The sequence below is a fragment of the Esox lucius genome, chromosome 5 (genome assembly GCF_011004845.1).
Source record: "Esox lucius isolate fEsoLuc1 chromosome 5, fEsoLuc1.pri, whole genome shotgun sequence".
NCBI lineage: Eukaryota > Metazoa > Chordata > Actinopteri > Esociformes > Esocidae > Esox > Esox lucius.
The window spans coordinates 11200621-11224486 of NC_047573.1; the positions used below are offsets into that span (position 1 = coordinate 11200621).

At 43.7% G+C, this 23866-nt stretch overlaps 3 protein-coding genes across 4 annotated transcripts; 1 reads left to right on the top strand and 2 right to left on the bottom strand.

Moving 5' to 3' along the window:
• Positions 1–6: 6 nt before the first annotated feature.
• Positions 7–8941, bottom strand: zdhhc16b (zinc finger DHHC-type palmitoyltransferase 16b). Of its 2 annotated transcripts, none has more exons than XM_010865092.3 (10): positions 8774–8941; positions 6114–6367; positions 4880–5074; positions 4694–4782; positions 4409–4437; positions 4108–4241; positions 1651–1736; positions 1393–1516; positions 1228–1298; positions 7–1005 (listed from the first exon to the last, which is right to left on the bottom strand). In XM_010865092.3, exons 2-10 carry the CDS (start codon positions 6357–6359, stop codon positions 897–899), a joined length of 1083 nt encoding a protein of 360 aa, XP_010863394.2. In that variant the 5' UTR covers positions 6360–6367; positions 8774–8941; the 3' UTR covers positions 7–896. The 2 variants fall into 2 exon arrangements, with proteins under 2 accessions (XP_010863394.2, XP_010863388.2); XM_010865086.3 differs by having other exon boundaries at positions 8655–8941.
• A 55-nt stretch (positions 8942–8996) lies between these two features.
• Positions 8997–16869, top strand: vps35l (VPS35 endosomal protein sorting factor like). Its single transcript, XM_010865103.3, has 29 exons — positions 8997–9093; positions 9455–9554; positions 9760–9945; positions 10162–10281; positions 10384–10408; positions 10533–10612; positions 11097–11225; positions 11320–11404; positions 11499–11555; positions 11655–11751; positions 11879–11926; positions 12007–12100; positions 12524–12724; positions 12832–12878; positions 12983–13094; positions 13177–13293; positions 13393–13446; positions 13542–13685; positions 13788–13873; positions 13970–14050; positions 14402–14465; positions 14571–14669; positions 14889–14966; positions 15067–15181; positions 15570–15709; positions 15786–15951; positions 16083–16201; positions 16319–16465; positions 16588–16869. The coding sequence occupies exons 1-29, from the start codon at positions 9077–9079 to the stop codon at positions 16684–16686; spliced, it is 2907 nt and encodes a 968-aa protein (XP_010863405.1). The 5' UTR covers positions 8997–9076; the 3' UTR covers positions 16687–16869.
• A 1649-nt stretch (positions 16870–18518) lies between these two features.
• Positions 18519–22658, bottom strand: get4 (guided entry of tail-anchored proteins factor 4). Its single transcript, XM_010865112.3, has 9 exons — positions 22469–22658; positions 21561–21639; positions 21345–21426; positions 21098–21247; positions 20864–21002; positions 20601–20741; positions 20422–20497; positions 20267–20339; positions 18519–20178 (listed from the first exon to the last, which is right to left on the bottom strand). The coding sequence occupies exons 1-9, from the start codon at positions 22609–22611 to the stop codon at positions 20090–20092; spliced, it is 972 nt and encodes a 323-aa protein (XP_010863414.1). The 5' UTR covers positions 22612–22658; the 3' UTR covers positions 18519–20089.
• Positions 22659–23866: the final 1208 nt, after the last annotated feature.

Genomic DNA, 23866 nt, shown 5'->3' on the forward strand with positions numbered 1-23866 from the left:
AATGGACAAAGTTTCCCAAAACAATTTATCAAATAATATTATACAATACAAGCCAATAAAAATTCATTATCAAAAGAAATTGAAGATATGCACAATAGTGGAGCACCGCTCCAACAGATCAATATCAGTCAGTGTTTTTCACGATGGCGACAAGGTAACCAAGACCTCACTCCTGTTACAGGCTGGCCACTTAATATCCATTTTAGGCATTCTCATTCTATGGTGGCCACTTACCAGACCGGCTGGGAGGAAGTCTGGGGCCTCCAGCGTTAATGATGATTAAGGTTAGGTCATCATTGGACTTAGTTGTTTAGTAGGGAAATGTTCATGTGATGTGGGCAGAAATGACATTCCAGTAATAAAACAAATTCATTAGCATGTGTCTGAATCAAAATGCTGAGATTTCACTTCACAACACATACTGTAGCAGCCTTGACAATAATCTAATATCACCCTGGTAATTGCTCTGTGTCCAGACACACGATCTAGATTAGAGACTGAATAATGTCTTTAGTCTAGAGATCATAATAATAATAATTCTAAGTCTTCAGACTATTCATCCAAAGCCTGGCAATGCCCACCTAAAAAGGTTTCTTTGGCACAGAAAAATTTCAAAACTGCTTCTTCTGTGACATTAGTACAATGAAAAGCACACTTTCTAGTTCAACTTTGGACAACATACCTACCAGTACTAAAAAAGCTTGAATCAGTTCACATGATATTACAGTTGAAAAGTCAGGACCATCAGTTCTCTTCATATGACAGTGGCTGTAGAGCAAATGAAGGTCCCAAAACACCCAGCAGGTCCTAGCCTCACAGGCCACAAGCCTCAATGTTCCAGCCAATATCCAGGAGTTGGGGCCATAACGTGGCGACGAGAAGCTGGCTGCAGCAAGTTAGATGGCCATGAGGTCTCTACTGGTGAGAGCCTGGGGACATTCCCACACCAGTCCATCTTCACATGGGGTGTGGCTCGATGGCAGGAAGACTCTGGTCAACCAGTGACTGTGAACAGGAAGACAAATCAAATCGCATTTTGTCACACCTTGTTAACAGGTGTGGACTAAAAGTGAAATGTTAGCGCCTACCTATAATAATATAAAAATCTAATTGAAGTAAATGGAATAAACTATACTAAAATATATACAATTACAATGTCAATTGTAAGAAGGATCCTATAGGTTGGACTGAAAGCCTGATTGGTTGGTAGCGATTTGGATGGCTTACCTTGTCTCCTCCACCCCGAGTAACACCTTCCAGTTGTTTATTTTCCCATAGTGGTATGGATTTCGGAACACCTTACAAACGAGAAAGAGGCTTAATGTGCCAATTCTCAATTGGTCTATCTCGTTGGTATTTGGGTGAAGATCCATAGAGTCCATTTAGCCTTACCCTGCCCATCTCCTTTAAGCGTCTGATCTCTTTCTTGTTGATGTGTCTCTCCACGCTCGTCTCACCTCGGGTGATGAGGATAGCATGCCAAAGTGTCAGACCTCCCAGAGCGATTGCCACCGAACTGTAGAGAGGACAACGGCTATCATTATCTTTAAACTATTCAAGATAAGCTCCAATTTAGAACACAAAGAACAGCCAGAGCTGGTTATGCCATCGACAAAATCAATGTTTTTAGCAGTTATAAATGGATCTCACCTTGTTAACACCCAAAGAAAAATGACACTCTTGTGTAACGTCCTTTCTCTGAAGGAAAATAGCGGTGGTGGTGTCTGATAGTAACTCTACAAGGGAAGCAAATCCAAATTAAAACTGCAAGCAGCGTTTCTGGGTTTCAGCAGTGTACCCACTCTTCCACCATCAGGGCGGATTACCCATAATTAGCTCCTTCAGACTACAACACTTTAATTTTCCAAAGTGGAAACTAAAGAACACAAATGCAAGCACTATAAACTATAATACATAGCTACACTGCTGAAACCCTAACACTGTGCAAGAAATAAAGCAGTTTGAATAGTACATGTGATTCCACTGGAATTGACAGGCCACAAAAAGCCTAATGGCAACAGTAGCCGGGTTTACATTAGCACATCCAGAGTCATTCAACTACATCTAGCTGCAAACCAGTAAAATACCAGCTAATACCAGCCTTAGAACCACAAACTAACTAGCAATCACAGGGGACTTTTCATGGATTAAGAAGAGAGCTGCAGTCTGGGCTGGGCAGCAAAATGTTGAAAACCCCATATTAGGAAGACATTTCTTTCCACAAAACCTTATAGTCTGTACTACTAGGCAAACATATATATTTTTTCCCTTCCACAAATTAATTAGCAGTTTTAATGGTCGACACACCACAGTTGATCTGAGCAAAGTGGTTCCAATAACCTTTTTCCTGTCCAGGTAGGTCAAGGAGACCATCAATGGTGCCCCCTGTGGCTCCCCATCCACACTGCAGTGGAACAATGACAATACACACAATTGATGCGTCCCATTCCAAGCAATTCCCAAAGGAACAGCACAATATAGGGAATGAAGTGCTTTTCAGGACAGACACACAGCTTCAGCCATTTCTACACAGGAGAGAGGACGGTGCCCTTGACCAGTTCAAACACAACTCCTAATACTAAAGGAAACCATAGGGCAGACTGGTGATGGGGCCAGGGAGTAGTTACATTACTTTACCTTCCATCTTTTCTGAAGCTGAAAAAGAGCACCTTCGTCAAGCATCGTACAGTGTTTTAAGAATAAGAAATAAAACACGAGTTGGCTCAGAGCCATGTAGGATATTTTATTCTCATCCATGTACAGGTGCTGGTAATTAAATTTGAATATCATCAAAAAGTTGATTTATTTCAGTAATTCCATTCAAATAGTGAAACTTGTATATTATATTCATTCATTACACACAGACTGATATATTTCAAATGTTTATTTTAATTGTGATGATTATAACTGACAACTAATGAAAATCCCAAATTCAGTATCTCCGAAAATTTGAATATTACTTAAGACCATTACAAAAACAATGATTTTTAGAAATGTTGGCCAACTGAAAAGTATGAACATGAAAAGTATGAACATGTAAAGCACGTTGGGGCTCCTTTTGCCTGAATTACTGCAGCAATGCGGCATGGCATGGAGTCGATCAGTCTGTGGCACTGCTCAGGTGTTATGAGAGCCCAGGTTGCTCTGATAGTGGCCTTCAGCTCTTCTGCATTGTTGGGTCTGGCGTATCGCATCTTCCTCTTCACAGTAAAATATACTCTCATCAGAGAACATAACTCAGCTGCAGTCCAGTCCACGCTGTGTCTTGTTCAAGAGTGGCTTGATACACCTCTCCAGGGTGCGGTTATCCCTATTGCTTATACACTTTTTTCTACCACATCTTTTCATTCCCTTCACCTCTCTATTAATGTGCTTGGACACAGCTCTGTGAACAGCCAGCCTCTTTAGCAATGATCTTTTGTGTCTTGCCCTCCTTGTGTTTAGGTGTCAATGGTCGTCTTTTGGACAGCTGTCAAGTCAGCAGTCTTCCCCATGATTGTGTAGCCTACAGAACTAGACTTAGAGACCATTTAAAAGGCCTTTGCAGGTGCTTTGGGTTAAATTAGCTGATTAGAGTGTGGCACTAAGTGTCTTAAATATTGAACCTTTTCACAAATAAATCTACTTTTTGATGATATTCTAATTTTATGACCAGCACCTGTATGGAACATTGGCATGAGATGATATGAACGGCACAAGTTTGCAGCACACCATCAGCTTTTAACATAAACAACTGTATGGAATTGCTGTTAATGTGTTGTGATTGCTGTCAACTGCTGCTACTTTTCAAAACGCAGCTCTCTGTTTGCAGTCTTTGCTCGGTTGCCATCTTTTGTCTGTCTAGCTAAACAAGCAGCAGCTCAACACTTCCCGCTTAGAATGTATGGCATTTCGCTCACCTATATGAAAAGCCTGCGCCATACCAAACACGTCAGAGAACAAAAAATGCTTCTAAGACATGCCATACTCTAATCAAACAGTAACAAACCAAGCAGCCTCACCCACTGTTTGGCCCTCTTGATAACACAAAATAATTAATAGACGGCGTTGCTCAAACATCTTAAGGTCAGAATGTCAAGCCCCCTAGGAAGGCTAAACTCCACTCACCTCGATTGCGTTGTAAGCCTCTATGAACATGTCTTTGGAGGTGACACTGCAATACATGCAACCCATGGTCATGTAGACGCAGAAGGAGAAGAAGTAGCGGTGGTTGAAGTGGCCCACACAGTTGTTGAGCCAAGCTGCGTCGCAAGTTAAGGTCAACGTTAGCGCGGCACATTTTATAAAGACGACGCGCGGGAACGTGAGATGACTTCCCTGCCTGGGGGTTTAAAACCGCCAATAAATTAGGAATCTGAGAGATGAGTTGTGTAAGGATCTCATTTGTGGGTTTCTATAGACAGGATACGACAATGGTGATCCATCTTCAGAATACACCTGGAATAAAAGAGCAAAGACGGTCAGACCTGCATTGAGGATTAGAGGCATTCAGTACAGGTTTCATATTTCTTGATGACATATTCATCCGCCTATAAAAAGAATGATGAGACAGGATGAATCCCTGACATGAATGGGGACTCACATTCCATTCATTATTTTTATACTTTTTTTTTTTTTTTTTAAATTCAATTTCAACAGCTTGAGTCTGGATAGATAAACACGGGCCCCGATAACTCAGGCCTTATCAACCTACGTGTTGCATATGCTGCAGTGGTGAGTCCTGGCTGGCTTGGGGACGATGCATTTCTTACACATGGACACTGACGGTGTGTCGCTTTTGACCTGAAAACAACAACAACAACAACAACAACACTCAAGCCTTCAACATCCCAAGGACCATGTCGTCCAGGCCCCACAACCCCCCCATTAACAATCTGACCTGGGGAGGGTGTCCCGGGGAGGTGGTGGTGGCCTTGTAGTAGTGGAAGACGACCATCACCAGCAGCCAGTGGCCGTAGGTCAGGTGCCAGAAGATCCACGGCAGGGGGTAGGTGTTGAGGATGACCGGCAGCAGGAACAGGTAGACGATGACCAGCACGGAGCTGGTCAAGACTATCACCAGGCCCACAAACACCTGGGGACGGAGGACAGGGGAACGCCCCATGAGAGGGCATGAAATGTGAGAAAACTGAAAAGAGGTGGAAGCGTAAAGAGATTAATATAGCCCATCGTGGAAGATTTTGTTAGCTAGTTTACACTTCGTGGCTCAGTGGCGGAGGATTGGAATTTTCCAGAGCTTTCTTGAGCTAGTGGCACTGTGCGGATCACGTTCAGCGAAACACACAAGTAGGCTATGCTACAGTTTAACAGCATCTACCCTGAAATTAGTTAGGCGTTGTTTCAGAGTAGCCTACAGTGTTGTTTAGGAAACAATCAATGGTACATCATTCCAATTAACACTGTAGGCTACTCTGAAACAACACCTAGCTCAAGGAGATTGTAAAGCATATCCCAATTAATTAAAACTGATTAGGATCTATGCAGAATAATCCTGGATGGCTGTTTCGGTTTTAAATATTACAAAAATGAGCATTACAAAAATCCTTGGCAATGTCAGTATAGCACAACCATGATTCCAACTCCTGGGTAACGAAGCAGCTATAATGTGAGACAGTGACTAAGACCAATTTCCTCCACTCTGGTTGCCTGTGCTTCAATGATTTGATTCATTTCTTACATTAGAATCAAACAGCCACAAACAGGACATAAATCCAAGTACAGACATTTGAAAACATAAAGAAAACCACTTCTACATACACACCCTCCTCCAAAAAGACTGAATGCAGTGGCGTTTCTGTCCTCAAGCAACCTTACCCTATGCTATTGTATTTGGTTCAGTTAGGCCCTGTATACAATAGTGTGGTCATATGATTGATTGTATTTTGGTCTCTATGATATGATTGTATTTTGGTCTCCGAAAGGCAGCAGAGAATGGGAAAAGAATAAAACATTCAGGTGATCTACACATGCACAGAAGCTTCAGGAAACCCCAAGATCTTGGTCTAAAGATGGACAGTAGACCCAAAGAAAAGGTTGGATCTGCAGCCACACACAATTAAAACCAGGCTGTTTGACAGCACCTCTGTCGACACAAAAGTGATTCTTTGACTTACCACCCCGAACCAGCGCGTCACATTGTCCACTATCCAGTAGACAGGCTCGAAGACACAGTCCAGGTAGGTGTCGGAATTGGTGAGGCTGTTGAAGTACAGGGACTTGAGGAGCAGCTTCCAGTAGCTCCACAGCTCGTTCAGCCTCTTCTGGGGCTGGCCGGGGCGACCCCCCCGCTTGGGACACGGCCGGCACCACCACAGGCACAGGCGCATAATCCTGGAGATCTGCCACCTCCAGCTGCGCATCCCCCCCCCTTCCACACACACACGGACAGAGACACAAAACAGGAGCAGGTGAAAACACACCACGAGCAGAAAGAAGAGCTTGGACTGTATGGACACCCAAATCACAGGGGTCGTTGTCATCACTATCTCCTGGTGGGAAAAAAAACTTGCTGTCGGGTGGTAAACACTCTTGACGCAGTCCTACGGCAAATTCAGAGACCTGGGTTCGATACCAAGATCCAGCGACTCTACAGTGCGCTCTCTCCTCAACAAGCTCCCCCTTTCATTCTAATCTGTCAGAATAATCTAATCTGTCTGAATAAAATATGAATGACCACAATACAAAGAGGGTGGAATTACACTCCTTAGAAAATAGACGATCATCTTATCTCCCGTATAAACCCCCTCCCACTCCCCCCCCGCCCCACCTATGAATGCACCATTGTCCAAGACTGACAAAAACAACCTGCCCTCCGAGACTTTGTCAATGCAAGCTCATTAAGAGAGATGTCTGGTCAGTGCACGATCCACCTCTTCAAAGAGCCACAACAAGGCATTAAAGTAATTAAAACCAGTTGAGTGCCATTTCAATTGGAGCCAAAAGACGCATTTCTGGAACATTGGACAGGGCTATCAGGTAGCCTCATAAGTATGTCCACTCTCACAAAACTCATGCCGTCAATAATGCATTGGAAATACAGTTCTTTAGCCAAGCCGTCTATAAAAAGACTTGGGTATGCAAGACCAGTAACTTTATAAGACACCAGAAGCCCAGGATGAATTTCCCAAGAGGGGAATAAGTATACACCTGATCAAGGCATCATTTTGCCTAAGTGATCAAACATATTAGTTTGTAGTTACGCAGGCACACTATTTTGATATTTATTTCCCTAACGGGTCTTTCCCCAAATCAAATGAGTTCTGAAAAAGTTCTGATGCGCAAATATCAGACGTGAAGAAGAGCAACAATTACACCTTTTAACGTGCATGGGGGCAATTCCAACCCCCGCTGTTTGAAACTGCAGTAATGTGCAGTGCCCTAACGGCAATCCACTGAGGTATTTTGGATGCAGTATTTGCATTATATGGCACTCTATAATGCAGTGTAATGTATTCAGAACTCAGACAAAGAAATGTACTTCTGTTTACCATGGAATTGCTGTGGAACAGCTTGGGGACAAGTTTGCCCATGGCCTGATCATAGATTATTAGCACTCAGACTTTCACTGTGGTCAACCGTTTGACCTACAGCTGCCCCCTCTATTGTTACTGCGCGGAGGGAATACCTCATCCCTTTTTACAAGTTGCACAACTTCAATGACATAAATGTAATGATGCCAACGGGTGACCTAGTCACCCAAGATTAATTGGATTATTGACCGGCATATAGCAGCACGCCATCAGTCAAAGTAAAGCTTTGTGGAACTGGACATTAGTTCAGACATTTCCAGCCAATTCAACAGGTGGTTGTAGACTGGCCTTCATACCTACCAACTACACCCGTTATCCAGAGAGTTCAGAGCACATATTTGAACAAACCAGTATGAATCTCCCCTGAAGAACACAGATGAACACCCCAACTAGGCCTATTGGTTACAAATCTGAACAATTAGGATCTCCATCTGATGGGTTAAACTAAGCAGAAAATATGGTCCCTATGGCAACCAACAAATCTTCCTAGCAAGGAGATTGTCTTCTCTGCCCGTGTAATAAGCTTCGGCCTGAGACAACTGGCCTGAGACTAGCTTAACTCCTGTGTACGCTGCGCAGGCCTGGCAATTGGCAAGCTAAAACAGACATCTCCATATTCACACTTCAGTCCGTTTTCTGTTCATAGTTGCTCGTTTGACACCCTTCTCACTCTGACACAGCCACCGTGACTTCTCTCCTAGTGGACATTTGCCTGGCTATGGTATGGGTAACACTGGAACCGGGAATGACTGAGATGTTTATTACACTCTGTTTAACTTAAGGCCTCATTCTACATCACATTCCCTAAGAAGACGTCTGACTGTAAAAACAACATAAGCCAAAATACTAGCTATTGGAATTTCTCGTATGTATTTCAAAGGGTTTCTAAACATCGCGTTTACTGGTGATGCTGATGAGGTTGGCTTGGCAGCACAGTAACAAATGGTGAGAGGTACGCGAGCTAGCTATAAATCCCACACCGAATTTGAAATTTTCTCCAGGCAGTCCGCTACTTGAGACTGCATTTAGAAGGTGTATGAAGACCAAATAGGGCTAGCAAGGATAGCAAGCTAATGACTGACCCAGCATTGTGACTGATATCAATAATCAAATTATTTCACTCACCTTACTAATCTTTTGAAATTATAGGACCAGCTTAGTAAAAAGCATTGACATTCCGGTCATAGCTGTAAAATGCACCAACAAGAGATTTAGCAAAAGAAGCAAAACATTATCAATCTTGCCTGGATGCAGACCTTCCTCGCTAGCTTATTTCCTTGTCTTCTATTAGAGGCCGTGCCTCCTGCGCACGCATAGCCTCTTGGGAAATGATGTTTTTAAGCACTCTTCGAAATAGAAATGAAACCGTTCCGTATTGATCTGTTGATCGATACAGTTTCCTTTATGCAATCCATCCTTTTGGGGTTTTTGAGTTTGAGTAATATCTATTAAATTAAGAAAAAAATATGTTATTAGAGGAGAAAAACACGCAGTCTCAAAGTGTGTACTCCAACTAGGAAGTTGAGGCGTCATATGATTGGAGAAAAATGGCTGCTGTGCAATGGTAAGATGCATCTTTTCTGATCAAAATATATTTTATTTACTTTCATTCTAATGAGTATGACATTGACCAAATTCTTAGACGCATAACAACAAATACAATTACAAGTGTAAGTGGCTTGAATTATGTTGTGTAATGCCATAGCTAATTAGTCACGAGATGTACAATTTGAACATTGCTGGCTTGCAAGCTGACACTAAAACATTCAGGATCACAGTAAAATCGGAAATATAATGCACTTCTGTTACTTCCCTTGAATCCTGATCATTTGCAAATATCTTATGGCACCCTGTTTTTATTCAGTCAAGTCTATTCCAGACACCTTTGCTTCAATAAATCTATGACATCTGTTTTTCTACGACAGGCACTCTCGTGTTCGCCGGTATGTGGCAGAAAAGCAAAGCTGTGGCCTGGAGGTCGCCTCAGTTGAGTTTGGCGACTACCATCCCCTTAAGTCCATCACTGTGAGTAGGGAATGGCATCTTATTAATGCATATCATATGTGGTATTTCTCTATCGGTGCTAGTGGGCATATGTGGCAATGAAATGTATACATACTTTGTAGGCTTTTGTTCTAATCACTTCAGTATATCTCTAGTCACTTCAGTTTGTAACTCCATAGTAAACATCTTGTCGTCCCCCCCACCAATCCATCCATGTAACACACAGGTCACAGACTCCAAGTCACGGAGGGGAGCACGTAAAGGCAGCACCTCCTCCTCTTCCTCCTCCTCCAGCTCTGTGGCAATGGACCCCCTTAGTTGCATGATGGATGGAACAGACCCCTTGTCCATGTTTGCTGCAGCCTCTGCCAGCGAGCCACACTTAACCCTCCCACACAGCATCTCCTCTGGGGTGAGTCATTTACTGCGGTGCACATAGAATGACATAGTGATGGATAAATGAAATGGGGGGTTCGTAGTGAGACTGTTTTTAAAGGGTCGGCCCAATGTGTGAGGTGTGACTGGATTGTGGATGCCTGCCCCCTTGAAATAATGTTTTAGCAACAACGCAATAGCACAATTCATCTTGCTCCCCCAAATGAAATAGGAGTTTCTGCTCTCTGTCCAGGACTTGGCTAATGGCAAGAGGAAGGAGAAGGAAGATGAGGTGGCAGTGGACTTTGAGCCGTGGTCATCTAAACGGGGAGAAATCCTGGCCAGGTTCACTACCACGGAAAAGCTCTCGATCGTGAGTAATGAGTGTGCTTTGTGATCTCTCAGAGAGAAACCGTTCCCCTTTTCTCATGCTTGGTGCGTAGGGACTAAGACAGAATTCTCTTGTTTTCGACAGAATCTCTTCATGGGCTCAGATAAAGGTAAAGTTGCTATAACAGTTACAGCCTTTGATACACCAGTCTTCCTATTCTGAACGTTGGCTTGATTGATACCGGATATAAACCCAAAACATGTGCATGGTTGTGACGTTTCTGTCATTCACAGGCAAGGCTCCCTGTCCCGGCTCCTCAGCTGTATCGGAGAAGGTGCGAACACGCCTAGAGGAGCTGGATGATCTAGAAGAGGTAAAGAGGTTTTATTACAATGGATATTTTGCCGGAAAAATTCACTGTTGAATAGCGCTGTCAAGAATGTCAGTGTTCAGTACGTCTGTGTTTTTGGGGCCAGGGGTTCAAATCCTGGTCAGAGTATCTTGACAACACCCTTATATGGGCTGTTGCCAATTGGTTCAGCTCTGTCTGAGGTTGTTGGAGAGGGTTGCCCTTCTTCAATGCTCTATTTTGCTGGTGAATATGTTCATCTTCCAAGCGTGTAGGTCCTGGAAAGCCTGCACGATCAAATGAGCGGTGTAATAGGATGCAGAGCGTGTAAATGTAGGACGCATCTCACTTTTCCCAAGCATCCTGGGAGTCTGGACAGTGTTGGAAGGACCTTAAGCACAGATTGTCCTTAAAGAAACTATTGGGGAAAAGAAAAATATTCTAATTACATTTTTTTCTAATTACTATTGTTAATGTTAACACCTTTGTAATGTATCTGTGCTGTTAGGGCTCTCAGAGGGAGCTGCTCAACCTATCCCAGCAGGACTATGTAAACCGTATTGAAGAGCTCAACCAGTCCCTGAAAGAGGCCTGGGCCTCGGACCAGAAGGTCAAGGCCCTGAAGATCGTCATCCAGGTCAGAAATGCGCTACTTTCAACCGAATGCAGTGTAATATATTCACAGCGTCATTCTGACGGGTCCTTTGTGTCATTCTATCTGTGTGTTTTAGTGCTCCAAGCTGCTGTCAGACACAGATGTGATTCAGTTCTACCCCAGCAAGTTTGTCCTCATCACAGACATTCTGGATACCTTTGGTGAGGACTGGCTTATTACTTCATACACAATGTCACAGCGTCACATGTCTTCACATTGTCACATTACATTAAGTGACCGACATTTGTCTCATAGGACGACTGGTTTATGAGAGGATCTGGTCCATGTGTTCTGACCCTCATCCACTACCAGGTACTGGCTGTGTTGGTCTGTCTGTCTGTCTGTCAAACCCAATGCTCTCCACGGTCCTTCAATTTTTATGTATTTTTAATTATTCTGATCCTTTGCCAGTCTCCTTCACAGCTGATGAGGTGAATGACACGGCCAAGGAGACCTGCCTCAACTGGTTCTTTAAAATCGCCTCCATCAGGGAGCTCATACCGCGACTGTATCCTTCATGATCAACACAGATGTCCTGTTACCATGCATAGAAGTTATCATGTGCTGTGTCTGTCCTCGTCTTTGATCACATGCTCACGTTGTGGTTTGAGTGGAATCCCTGACCCCGCACCCAGATATGTGGAGATAGCACTCCTGAAGTGTAACTGTTTCTTGACCAAGTGGTGAGTGTTGCACCTGCTCTTCCCCCTCTCCCATCCCTCCAGGCATCCGTTCACTGTTATTTCTCCCGGTCTCTTCTCAGTGGGATCCAGAAGACTCTGCCTCGACTCACTGCTATGATCCGTGGGATTGGGGACCCCTTGGTGGCCGTGTATGCTCGGGCCTACCTCTGTCGGGTGAGACCTTTGGGGGGGGGGGGCACCTTTGAGCTGAACCTCTGGTTGTTTATAGAACTGTCATTCCCTGAGGGAGGGGACGAGGCGCATGCATTTACAGTACATTGAGGGTGAGAACTCATGTGGGAGGGGCCAGTGGTAACGCCCCCGACTCCATGCGCGCGTGCACCTCCCGGCCGGAGACCAGGGTTCAATGCCTGATAATCTCCTCCACCCTCCCCGGCCGCACCGTCTCCATCTGATACCTGCTGTCAACAAAAGCCTTGCCAAAAAGAGCCCACTAAAAATGAGAGTATCCACTCTCCTTCAAAAACAACCAGCGTTAGATACATACTCTATTTGTCTGTCTTTGTCCAATCTCCCTATTTCCTTCTTTATCTTCCCTTTTTTCCGAACAAATCACCTACCTGTGTCTGGGAGCAGATTGGTATGGAGGTGGCACCTCACCTGAAGGACAGCCTGAACCAGAACTTTTTTGACCTGCTGGAGACATTCCGCCAGATCCATGGCGACAGTGTCCAGAACCAGCTGGTCCTGCAGAGGGTGGAGATCCCGGTCTACTTGACCCTCTACTCACCTGCCATCCACTGGATCTTGCAGTGTGTCTCATACAGAGCCCCCGAGGTACACCACCGCGCAACACGACTGATACTGTTTCACCGTGCTGCAGCAGCTGCGCCAAGGCAATCTCCATTAACACATGTATTTGACGGGCCGTAATTTCATTGCAGTCCCTGCTAACAGAGATGATGGAGAGGTGCAAAAATCTTGGGAATAAGTGAGTATTCCTCAACACCAGATGGATGTGTTTAGAGGGCTGAATTAGTTGGCCACTGTGATGTGGTAGAGCTCAGGATGGAGCGTGTTTCTGATTTCCCACAGTGCCCTGCTGCTGAACTCTGTGATGTGGGCGTTCAGGGCGGAGTTCATTGCCACCAGAGCCACTGACTTCATCGGCATGATCAAGGACTGTGATGAGGCAGGGTTCCCCAAGGTTAGACACAACCACGTTCACTGCGTCTTCCAGACATAGCAATGGCGTCCCTCACAAACACTCTATTGTCTCCCAACTTCAGCACCTGTTGTTCGGCTCTCTCGGCCGCAGTCTGGCCTGTGCTGACCCTCCAGAGGCAGAAAGGCTTCCCATCCTCAACGAGGCCTGGAAGGTTATCACCAAAGTGCGCAGTTCACAGGTGTGTAGCAAGTCATTTCTGTTACATGTGTTACGACAGGCTTGGTAGCTACCGTGGTCCAATTTTTCTGGTTTTAAAGGTTTTATTGTTTTTTTCCAGGATTACATCAACTGTGCTGAGATCTGGGTGGAGTTCACCTGTCGTCACTTCACAGTGAGCTTCCTGGAGAATTACAGAGCTGCCAATAATGTCGTTCTGAGCATTAGAGTCTCAAGCATTCATGTTGTAACCCATGTTTCCTCTCTCAGAAACGTGAGGTGAACACTGTGCTCTCTGACATCATAAAGCACATGACCCCAGACCGGGCCTTTGAAGAAGCTTATCCTCAGCTTCAGTCTGTCATAAGAAAGATCCTCACCTACTTTCATGACTTCTCTGTCCTCTTCTCCATGGTAAGACTTGGGGATCCGTAAAAACTATTAACTTCACCATTCTCAAACGGTCACTTGTTTTGGTCAGAGGCCAGAGCTAACCATTCGGTGATTCCTTTACAGGAACGTTTCCTGCCCTTCATGGATATGTTCCAGAAGGACAGCGTCAGGGTGGAAGTGTGTCGCTCCATCATGGAGGTCTTCATCAAGTACGTCTGGTTTAGCCGACACTGTGGTTGTTGAACTGTCGGCTGCTGTGGGTTTGTTTAGTCATGTGTCAGTCTCTAATGATTCTGTCCCCACAGACACCAGCATGAGCCCACTAGAGACCCTGTCATTCTCAATGCACTACTGCATGTCTGCAAGACCATGCACGATTCTGTTAAGTGAGTATCTAACTGTGCGTGTCTGATATCCTAGTCTTACTATACATTTGGGGACCAGAATGCCCCATAAAGAGAGTAAATCCTGACAATTTGCCCCCAGATATGTTTTATTTAGCAAATCCCCAGGAGAAATCTCATTCCAGCTCAGGGGTTAGGTTTAGGGTAAATCATACCATTTGGGCTAGTTTTACATTTAGGTATTAGGGGTTAGGGTTGACTTAAGTTTAGGCCTATAGGATAGGTTATCCAGGTTAGAATTTGGTTTAGGACATGGGGAAAATAGGGGATATTTCTTTCTTGTCCACAAGGATGGAAAACATGTGTTATTACCATACTCTTTGTTTCCCTTAGCGCTCTGACTCTGGATGATGACAAGAGATCTCTGGCCTTACTGATCAATGGATTCATACGCATGGTAAGTGTTTAAAACCACCCCTACTCCGGCTCTTCATGCTCTCCGCCTCTCCCCCCCTGGGCGACAGAGACTGCCTCAGCAGCATATGCCCCTCCATCACTCCAGGTGTCGTTTGGTCGAGACTTTGAGCAGCAGCTGAGTTTCTGCGTGGAGGCCCGGGCCACCTTCTGTAACCTGGAGCCAGTATTGGTGCAACTCATCCATGTGAGTACAGCGCAGCCGCAAAGGGGCCTGCCACCTTCCTCTTCTTATCTCTGTGTGTGTGTGTTCAACACAGACCAAACCTTCATTTGGTTCCACCACATCCTGGGTGTGGTTTTGCAATTATTATGAATAAATGTCGCTTATAGCCGTTGAATCTACGTTTTCATAGTTACATACTGTGAATGCAACATGCACTCAAACCTTGTCTTCTTATGTCAGACGGTCAACCAGCTGGCCATGGAGACACGACGTGTGATGAGGGGAAGCCACTCCCGTAAAACTGCTGCCTTTGTCAGGGTTGGTCACCCTACAGCACTTTATCACTAACATCAGTTGCCTCAGTATCGCCACTGACACGTGACTGAATCCTTCCATTGAGTTGCTCTCTTGTTTACAGGCGTGTGCAGCCTACAGTTTCATCACCATTCCTTCCCTGACCAGCATCTTCAGCCGTCTCAACCTCTATCTCCTGTCTGGGCAAGTGGCCCTCGCCAACCAGTGTCTTTCCCAGGGTGAGGCTGAAATCCCTATAGACAGACCCAGAGGAAAGTCTGGTGTGGTTAAGGTTAGCTTTTAATCTGCGATGAAGACAAAAATGCTTCCTTAAGACATCGCAGCATAAGTTGGAGGTGAAGGAAAAACATATTTTCCAGCCTGAAGTTTGTAGCCAAAGGGAGGGTACTTTCTTGCTTCCTAGTTAATAAAAAAAAATTTTTTTAGCGTTTTGGTGATGTCTTCAGGTGGATCTTTCTTTCCGGCTATTAAACATACAACGTTTGTACTGTGGAGACAATGACTTTCGGAAATAGAACAGTGCAGCTATTTGAGGGTTAACATGCCGTTCCAGTTTCCACCGGTTTTAAATTGAATTCTCATTATCTTTCTTTTGGACTCTCCTAGCGGATGCATTCCTGAAGGCGGCGGTCAGTCTGTTGCCAGAGGTACCACGCAGTGTCAGTATCGAGGGAAAAATGCGTTCCTCTGAAGGCTTCCTACTCGACTTCATCAACAACTTCCTGTCAACACTGCTCGTAGTGCCTGTAAGAAGACATCCCCGTTTTCTCCAGTAATGGTAGAAGTACATAAGTGGGTATGTGAAAAACTGTTTGTGTCCAGGACCACCCAGAGGCCGGAGTGTTGTATCTGGTGCGCGGGCTGCTCAACATGGTCCAGGACTACACATGGGAAGACAACAGCGACGCCAAGGTTCAGGTCTACGTTAGTGCCCTTCCGCTACTGGCAGCCATGAGTCAGGAGACCTATCTCTACTGCATCCCTAAAGGTACCTCCCACGCAGCTCTTACTTCCCGGGCGATCTGCTCGTTCCCATGGGCTTCGGAAGTATGCTAGAGTGAAATGTATGAATCATTCAAGTCGAGGCCAGCTAACACACACAGCTCATGTCTTTTCCAGTGGACTCCAATGAAACACTTTATGGAGGAGATCCCAAGTTTGTGGCAGAGATCAATAAGTTATGTGAAACCCTGATTGGACAAGTGCTGGACCATCTCAAAATCCTGGGTAGAGATGAGGTAGGACTGTCTGTGTGTCAGGAAATATCTCAGGATACATGTTATATCTATTGTATTATGTGTAAAAATAAAGGAGTGTTTATTTCACTCTGTTCTGTGGTCCCTCCTTCTCTGTAGAGTGTCCGTAGACAGAGCAGTCTTGCCTTTTCTCTGTTTGGCTGCCTATTGGCTCATGGTGACCTACGCAACAACAAACTCAACCAATTGGCTGTCAACCTGTGGAATCTTAGCCACAAGCACGGCTACTGCGACACACAAACCTCTGTGAGTAAAAAACAGGCAGTTATAAGTACAGTGAAACATGGACATTCCTCATCTCTGTATACACAATATTTCCAGAAACCAGTCTGTTTCTTAGTTGCCTTTTCATTTTTTTTATTTGACAGGTACGGACACTAGAGTTTATCAAGCACCTAGCCCAGCAGCCAAATATGCTTCACATCTCAGACATGGTTCAACGCCTCATTCTGCAATCCAGGACCTGAGGACATTCACTACATCCCCTGCCTCATACACCCATGTCTGGCCTTAAAACTGCAGCATCTGTCAACCAGGTTCTTGAAAAGCTGTTCACATGCTAATTTCTTTTAGCTTTCAGTGTTTCATTTGGACTTAGTAAACCAGTTATGTTAATTGATATAAAAAAAATAAACAGATCGGCCCCTCAAGGACTTGAGCTAAACTGCTTTCCTGTTGCTGCTACCAACAAGATGATGTCTCTTCGTAGACTGATCCTCGGTAAGAGTTCCTTGTTACAGCATTATTTAAAGTTATACCAACATATATAGATTACTGTTTCATACAATGCCTTTAGTCATCCCCGCATTTCAACTTTTGTAATTTGTTACTACTAAAAGTGTTTGCACAGAATGAAGCACCATTTGTGTAAACATACTGTACCATTCAAAATGTATTTAAGGGTATTACTTGAGTATTTTCACAATGTAGAATAATACAGAAGGCATCAAAACTATGAAATAACAGCAACCAAGGTGTTAAACAGATCAAAATACACTTCATATTGCAGATTATTCAAAGTAGCCACCATTTGCCTTGATTACAGCTTTGCACACTATGCATTCTCTGAACCAGCTTCATGGGGTAGTCATCTGGAATGAATTTCAATTAACAGGTATGCCTTGTTAAAAGTTAATTTGTGGAATTTCTTTCCTTTTTAATGCGTTTGAGCCAGTCAGTTGTGTTGTGCCAAGGGAGGGTTGGTTTACAGAAGACCATCATTGTCTGAACTCGAGTAGTCCATAAGAAAAGAGGAATGACAGTCCTTCATTACTTTAAGACATGAAGGTCAGTCAGTCTGGAACATTTCAAGAACTTTGAAAAACGGTCTCTTATGAGGACCACCACAGGAAAGTCCCAGAGTTACCTCTGCTGCAGACGGGTTCATTAGTTAAGAGCATCAGAAATCAACAAATAACTGCACCTCTAGTGCTTCCACGAGTTCAGGTAATGGCCCAATCTCAACATCAACTGTTCAGAGACTGTGAATCAGGCCTTTGTGATCAAATCACTGCAAAGAAACCACCAGTGAAGGACGCCAATAAGAAGGGACTATCTTGGTCCAAGAAACATGAGAAACAAACATAAGACCAGTGGAGATCTGTCCTTTGGTCTGATGAGTCTGAACTCCAATCGTCGTGTGTGAGACGCGTGAGTGGGTGAACGGATGATCTCTGCATGTGTGGTTCCCATTGTGAAGCATGGAGGTGGTGTAATGGTGTGGGGGGCACATTCAAAGCACACTCAATCAGCACGTCTACTACAGCGTTATGCAGCAATACGTCATCTCATCTGGTTTACGCTTAGTGGGACTACCATTTGTTTTTCAATAGAAAATGACAACACACTGTGTAAGGCCTATTTGACCAAGGAGAGTGGTGGAGTAGTGTGTCAGGTGACCTGGCCTCAACTGACCTCATCCCACAGCCAACAAGTGCTCAGCATACTCCTAGATTGTTGGAAAATAATTCCAAGTGTGCAAAGCAGTCATGAAGGCAAAAGGTGGCTACTTCCAAGAATGTAAAATCCTAACATATTTTGATTTAACACTTTTGTGTAATACATGATTCCATGTGTAGTTTTGATGTCTTCACTATCATTCTACAACGTTAGCGGTAAAAATAACTACATACCCTTGAATGCATAGGTGTCCAAACTTTTAATTGGTACTGGTGAAAGGAAATAAAAATAAAAACATGGTGTGAATTTGTAAAAAAAAAAAAAAATTGTCCTTTGAAAGGAAGGGAAATTACCCGTTCAAGCCCAGCACTCTTTAAAAAGACAGTGAGGACCGGGAAACTAATTATCAGTTGTGTTTATTTACTCAATTAGTGAATAATTTACAAGGCAAACAACCCCCATTTGCATTCAAATGAAATTATCAAAAAGAAACTTATGTTCAACATGCTGGCTTGCTCGCCAGAGCCCTGGTCTGTCTAAAAGCTTTTGGTCATACAGCCTGCACAACCGTCATTCCCTAAACATTCTGTGCATTAACACATCATGGACAGTCTGTTTACTGACTAATTAAAGAAGACAACTGTACATACAACTCAAACTGTAGGAGGAATAATACATTCAGGCCTTTATGCTATGCTGGCTACTTGAGTGCATCAAAAAAGTTTAACCAGTGTTCTTATTTTCTTGGACATCATGGCGATTATATCAAAGATTTAACTTAATCAGAACACCTCAAGGATGTGACTGTGAGTAGCTTGGAAGATTCACCCAAATAGCACTTATAAATCTAAAACAGATGAAGACAGTTCTCTTCACACCACTCTTTTTTTGAAATATGAATCTAAGAAAATTCCAAAACATGTACAGTAGTGTAACAAAATGTTTTATGAACTGGCTTAACAGCACTCCAGACAGACTTGAATGAAAGCACAACCTAATAAGATAACTAAGCTTTTGGATAGACAATATAATTGTACTGTAGGCAGAGAGTTTCTTTTAAGTCGTTTAATTTTTTGTTCGCTTTGTATGCCTGGTCTCAGTAAAACAGGTGGACCGACAAAATGGAGCAGACACCACCTCAAAATTTATCTGTGGGGTGAAGTGTCCGATATATTAGAAGATTTAACAGAACGGATGAGCATTCACATGAGCATGACAAATACATTCATCAGCACGCACACGCACACACACACACACACACAGCTAGGTATATGATCTGAGCATACCCATCTAACCCTCCGAAGTTCAACAAACAAACATGTAATATCCCATACGGTAACAGATGTGTAGTGGTCAAGTCTGGCTTTTACTTGCAGCCAGGTGGACGATGCCAGTCAGGTATTTCTCGCTATGCAGCTCACCACACTTCCATCACTCAGTTATTATTGAACATTTTACATGGATTACAAGCTGTTTACAGAAACTATTTAATACATATTTCTACCTCCACCTGTGGTGGATGCATGGGGAGAAGAAAAAAGAAAACTCCCTACAAAAACAAGGGGATTTTGTTGTTGCTGTATCCCAGGATGACTTTAAGGAGTCAAATTATGACAAATTAACTGAATATTTTCTGTCCATGGGGATGAGAGAAAATAAGTCCAAGAAGGAAAGATTGCAGCTGCTCTCGTCATTTAAAAAATCCAAACCTACACAGAAAAATGTCCAAAACTAAGAAACAAAAACATTTAAAATAAAAACAAAAAAAATAATAGAACTCAAAACGGAAAAAGTTTGCATTTTGGCGCAGTCCAGGCAGTGCTGAGAGGGATGTTTGGCCTGCTCTTTGTTACGGTTCTGGTTGGATGTTAGGGGGAGGTGGGGGGCCAGCACGCCTCTGCTACCCCCAGATAGGTGAAGGGGTGTTGGGGGGGGGGGGGGGGGGGGTTAGCCTTGCTCACCCCTGTGCTCTCAGTCCAGCTCAATGGGGCTGCCATCCTCCTGTGCTTCTTCTCCCTCCTCCTCCTCGCCCGAGCCCATCAGGCTGTTCAACAGATTACCTAGCAGATAAAGAACACACTCGAGTGATGCACAAAAACACCAATTTCCAAAATGTAGTCGGCGCCTGCTGTTAAGGATGAGTCTTACCTAACAATCCACCATAGGATGAGGACTGTTTGGGCGGCACCCCAAAGAAAAGCTGTCCTATTCTGTCGAGATACTGACACAGCAAAAAGAACATGACAATTAGACACGGCGTTGAGCTGGAATGGTAGGTGACCAAATCAATGGGACAGGCTCACCTCATTATACATAGGGTCCCTCTTCAGGGAAGGCTGATACTGCTCACACAACACGGTGAACACCGTTAATTTCCCTCTGTGGGGGAAAACGCACAAGGTGAGGCACGGCGACAATAACCGAGCAAACAACTATGTGGGTTTTTATTCACCAAAGGGACATCCGATAAACAAGGCCTCACCCATCCACTGCAAGCAAGAGGAACCAGATGAAGTTGAGCAAGGGCTGCACGAAGGGCGGGCCCTTCTCTATTGAGGGGTGTTTCTGCGTGTATGTGCTGAACACCACAGACGCACTGTTTTTGTTCTTTAGACAGAGGAACCTGAGAAGGACGAGTCAGTGAGAGACAAACAAGTGCTTCATAATTTTTTTCTTTTTTTTAAACAGAGCAACTTTTGCTAACAGCCTGAAAACAGACATGGGGGCAGCGCTGTAGAGACTTACTGTAGGACGGCCTGCGCCACAAACATGTCCACCTCACTGCGGAAGCCCCGCTGTGCCGAGTACTCCACCAGCATCTGGGCACAGCCCTCACCATCGGACGAGTGCAGGAAATGGTATCGAGACTCACTGTAGTTTTGTTCTAAACGGAAATACATCATATTACAAAGTGTGTTCAGGGAAACATGACATGTACAGCTACATGCAGTTTAATGTTCACAGTTTCCCACTGAACACCTTTCCACAAGGTGACTGCCAGGAGCTGGTGCAGTTTGGGGGAGCCCAGCTTTCCAGAGCCCCCTGTGGACCACTTGAGTGCGCGGGACACAAAAGCTACTCTCTCTGGGGAGTTAGGGTCCATCAAACTGAACAATGTAGCCAAGCGCTCTGCAATACAATAAATATGAGGTTAATAAAGGCACTACGGTACAATGTCTGCAACCGCGTTGATAGTTCATTACAACAAACTATTTCCCAAGCTCACCTAAGTCTTCATCCTCTACCTTAGCCTCAGATTTCTCCAAAGACTCTAGTACCAGCATTGACAGGTCCGCAGCACTGTTTAACTGGGGATGACAAAAGTAGCTAAATAAATCTTGTACACGTTTAGTAAAACGTGGATGTTATAAAGTTACTCATAAAGGATATGCTACAAAAAGTACATAAATATAATAAATGCCCAGCGCCAAGGATGTTATACCTGGTTGTAGCTGAAGAAGAGCTGGGCGCCATTGTACATCAACTCCCTGGCATCTGCATGCTTTGCCTGTGACATATACCTGTATCAAAGAAGTGAAAAATTTTACACCACTGACTACATGCCTTCAAACCAGGAAAGTGTCATTGGGAGTGGTGACGTGACTGTGGTGATCCTTTTGCAAGGAGGTAAGGCAAGTTGAAAACTAGTGTTCAGTCCATTTCGCAATACGAATCCGTAAATAACGCTCCACCGTCACTTTGTTAACCGTGAATGTCCATGCCCATACGGTTCTAAATAATGTAGTTTGATTCCTCAGCACCGGTATCCTGACATTCTAACATCACAGAAACAAAACAAGACACGGGATGGCACCATAGATGTGAGATTGTTGTGGCAATAAAACGAATATTTGAATTGTAACACTGCATTATGTAAAAGTTAAGTTACCGTTAACTAAACAGGCTATACAATATAGTTAGCAAGAAACAAACCAGCTGTATAGCCAGCTAACATTACCATTAACGTTACTGGTCTAAGGATTATATCATTGGGTTGTCAGTGGGTTAGTGAACTGTATCTTTTTACTAAACAAACCATGTGTATTTGTGGGTAACTAGCAAGTTAGACAAACGAGAAGGACTTTACAGAACGTTTGCGCTAGTTAGCACATTTAGCTTAGCCACATTAGTACCATTATGTGTCCCATTTTGAGACTGAACTGAGTAATTGACGTATAAAACTGTCCAAACAAAAAGAAGGACTGACTCAAGTGGGTGGGGCATTTCCGTGAATCTGCCAATCATATACCATAGTGGATGCAGCAAGGTTGATAAGCAGAAAGCTCTGGAAAGGGAAGGCCCCGAAGCCAATAACTGATAACTTCACCGGCCTAACAAAAAATGTCTTACCTAAAAAATAAGGTTCTGTACATCTGGTGAGCCTCATAATAATCTCCCTTTTCCACACTGGCTCGCAGTTTCCCTTCCACCCGCTGCGTTCCACCACGGTTCCTTGCGCTGGAGCACTTCAGAGCCTCCTGCTCCGACATCATTGTCTGTTCCCAGCAGTTAGGCGGTGCAGAAAGCAACCTGCGTGTCGTGAACAAAATTACCGGAATGAGCTGTCTACCTTCAAAATAAAAATCACTTGAAACCGAAAAGAACTGTGTATTCATGACACATGAACGCTGAAATTTTGGAATGTTAAACAAATCATTGTGGATTTATTATGTAGCGTATTTGAATTAGGGACAATAATAACCAAATATATGAATTTACATTGTGGAAAATAAAGCCAGACAGTATAGAAATGAGACATCAGACTTAGTGACACACACTATTTTTAATAATATTTTTTTGTCTATCTCAGTCTGCCCCTGTAAATTCACATTTCAGAATAACAGGGTGTGTCTTGCAGTTATGTCCTTATGCAGTTGGATACATTTACAATGGGATTTCATTTTTTATGTTTATCATCAATAATTATTATTGTAAAGTCCAAAGATGACATGATTCCACTGTTCTATACGTTTATATCAGTTTCTAATTGGGGACTTTTATTTTGAAGGCCAATCTCCTAGTATCCTAAAGTTGCTCACGTTAATGTTGTTTATGACACACAGGTCAGAATGCGGATGCACAAACATATTTTTGACCCATTTCTCTTACCGTATGGTTAGTTATGGTTACTATGGCGTTATGTTGTTTACAAAGATGGTGGATAGACTACTCAGGGCTGCCCAACCCTCTTCCTGGAGATCTACTGTCCTGGTGGTTCTCTCCAACCCCATTTGTGATTAACCAGGTCAAGCTTCTCGTCCAGCTAGTTATTAGAACCAGGTGTGCTAAATTAGTTGGAAAGAAAACCTACAGGACAGTAGATCTCCAGGAACAGGGTTGGGCTGCCCTAGATTACTGGAAAATGATTCAGGTTAGTTCAGACAGGGCAGGGGCAGTGCCAGTATGCACACAAAACCTTTCATTCAGTAACTAAATAAAAAAGTTATTGCTGCTTCCAAAATAACATCGTCGAATGCAGTATTATAATTAGTATAAATATTGCGTTATTTTTGTCTGTATTGTTGTATAGCTTTAGCAACATTTGAAAATGTTGTCATGCCAATAAAGCTTTGGAAATGGAATATTACAGCCCGTATTCTGCAACAATTTAATGTATTTTTGCATGAGGGATTATATCTGACAAACTGGTACTCCATGTCAGAGATGGTTACTTTAGTAACCCCTCCCTAAAAAAGTACAGCGACCCCTACAAGTTGAGAGATGCTACCACCCCATTATTTGTACTGA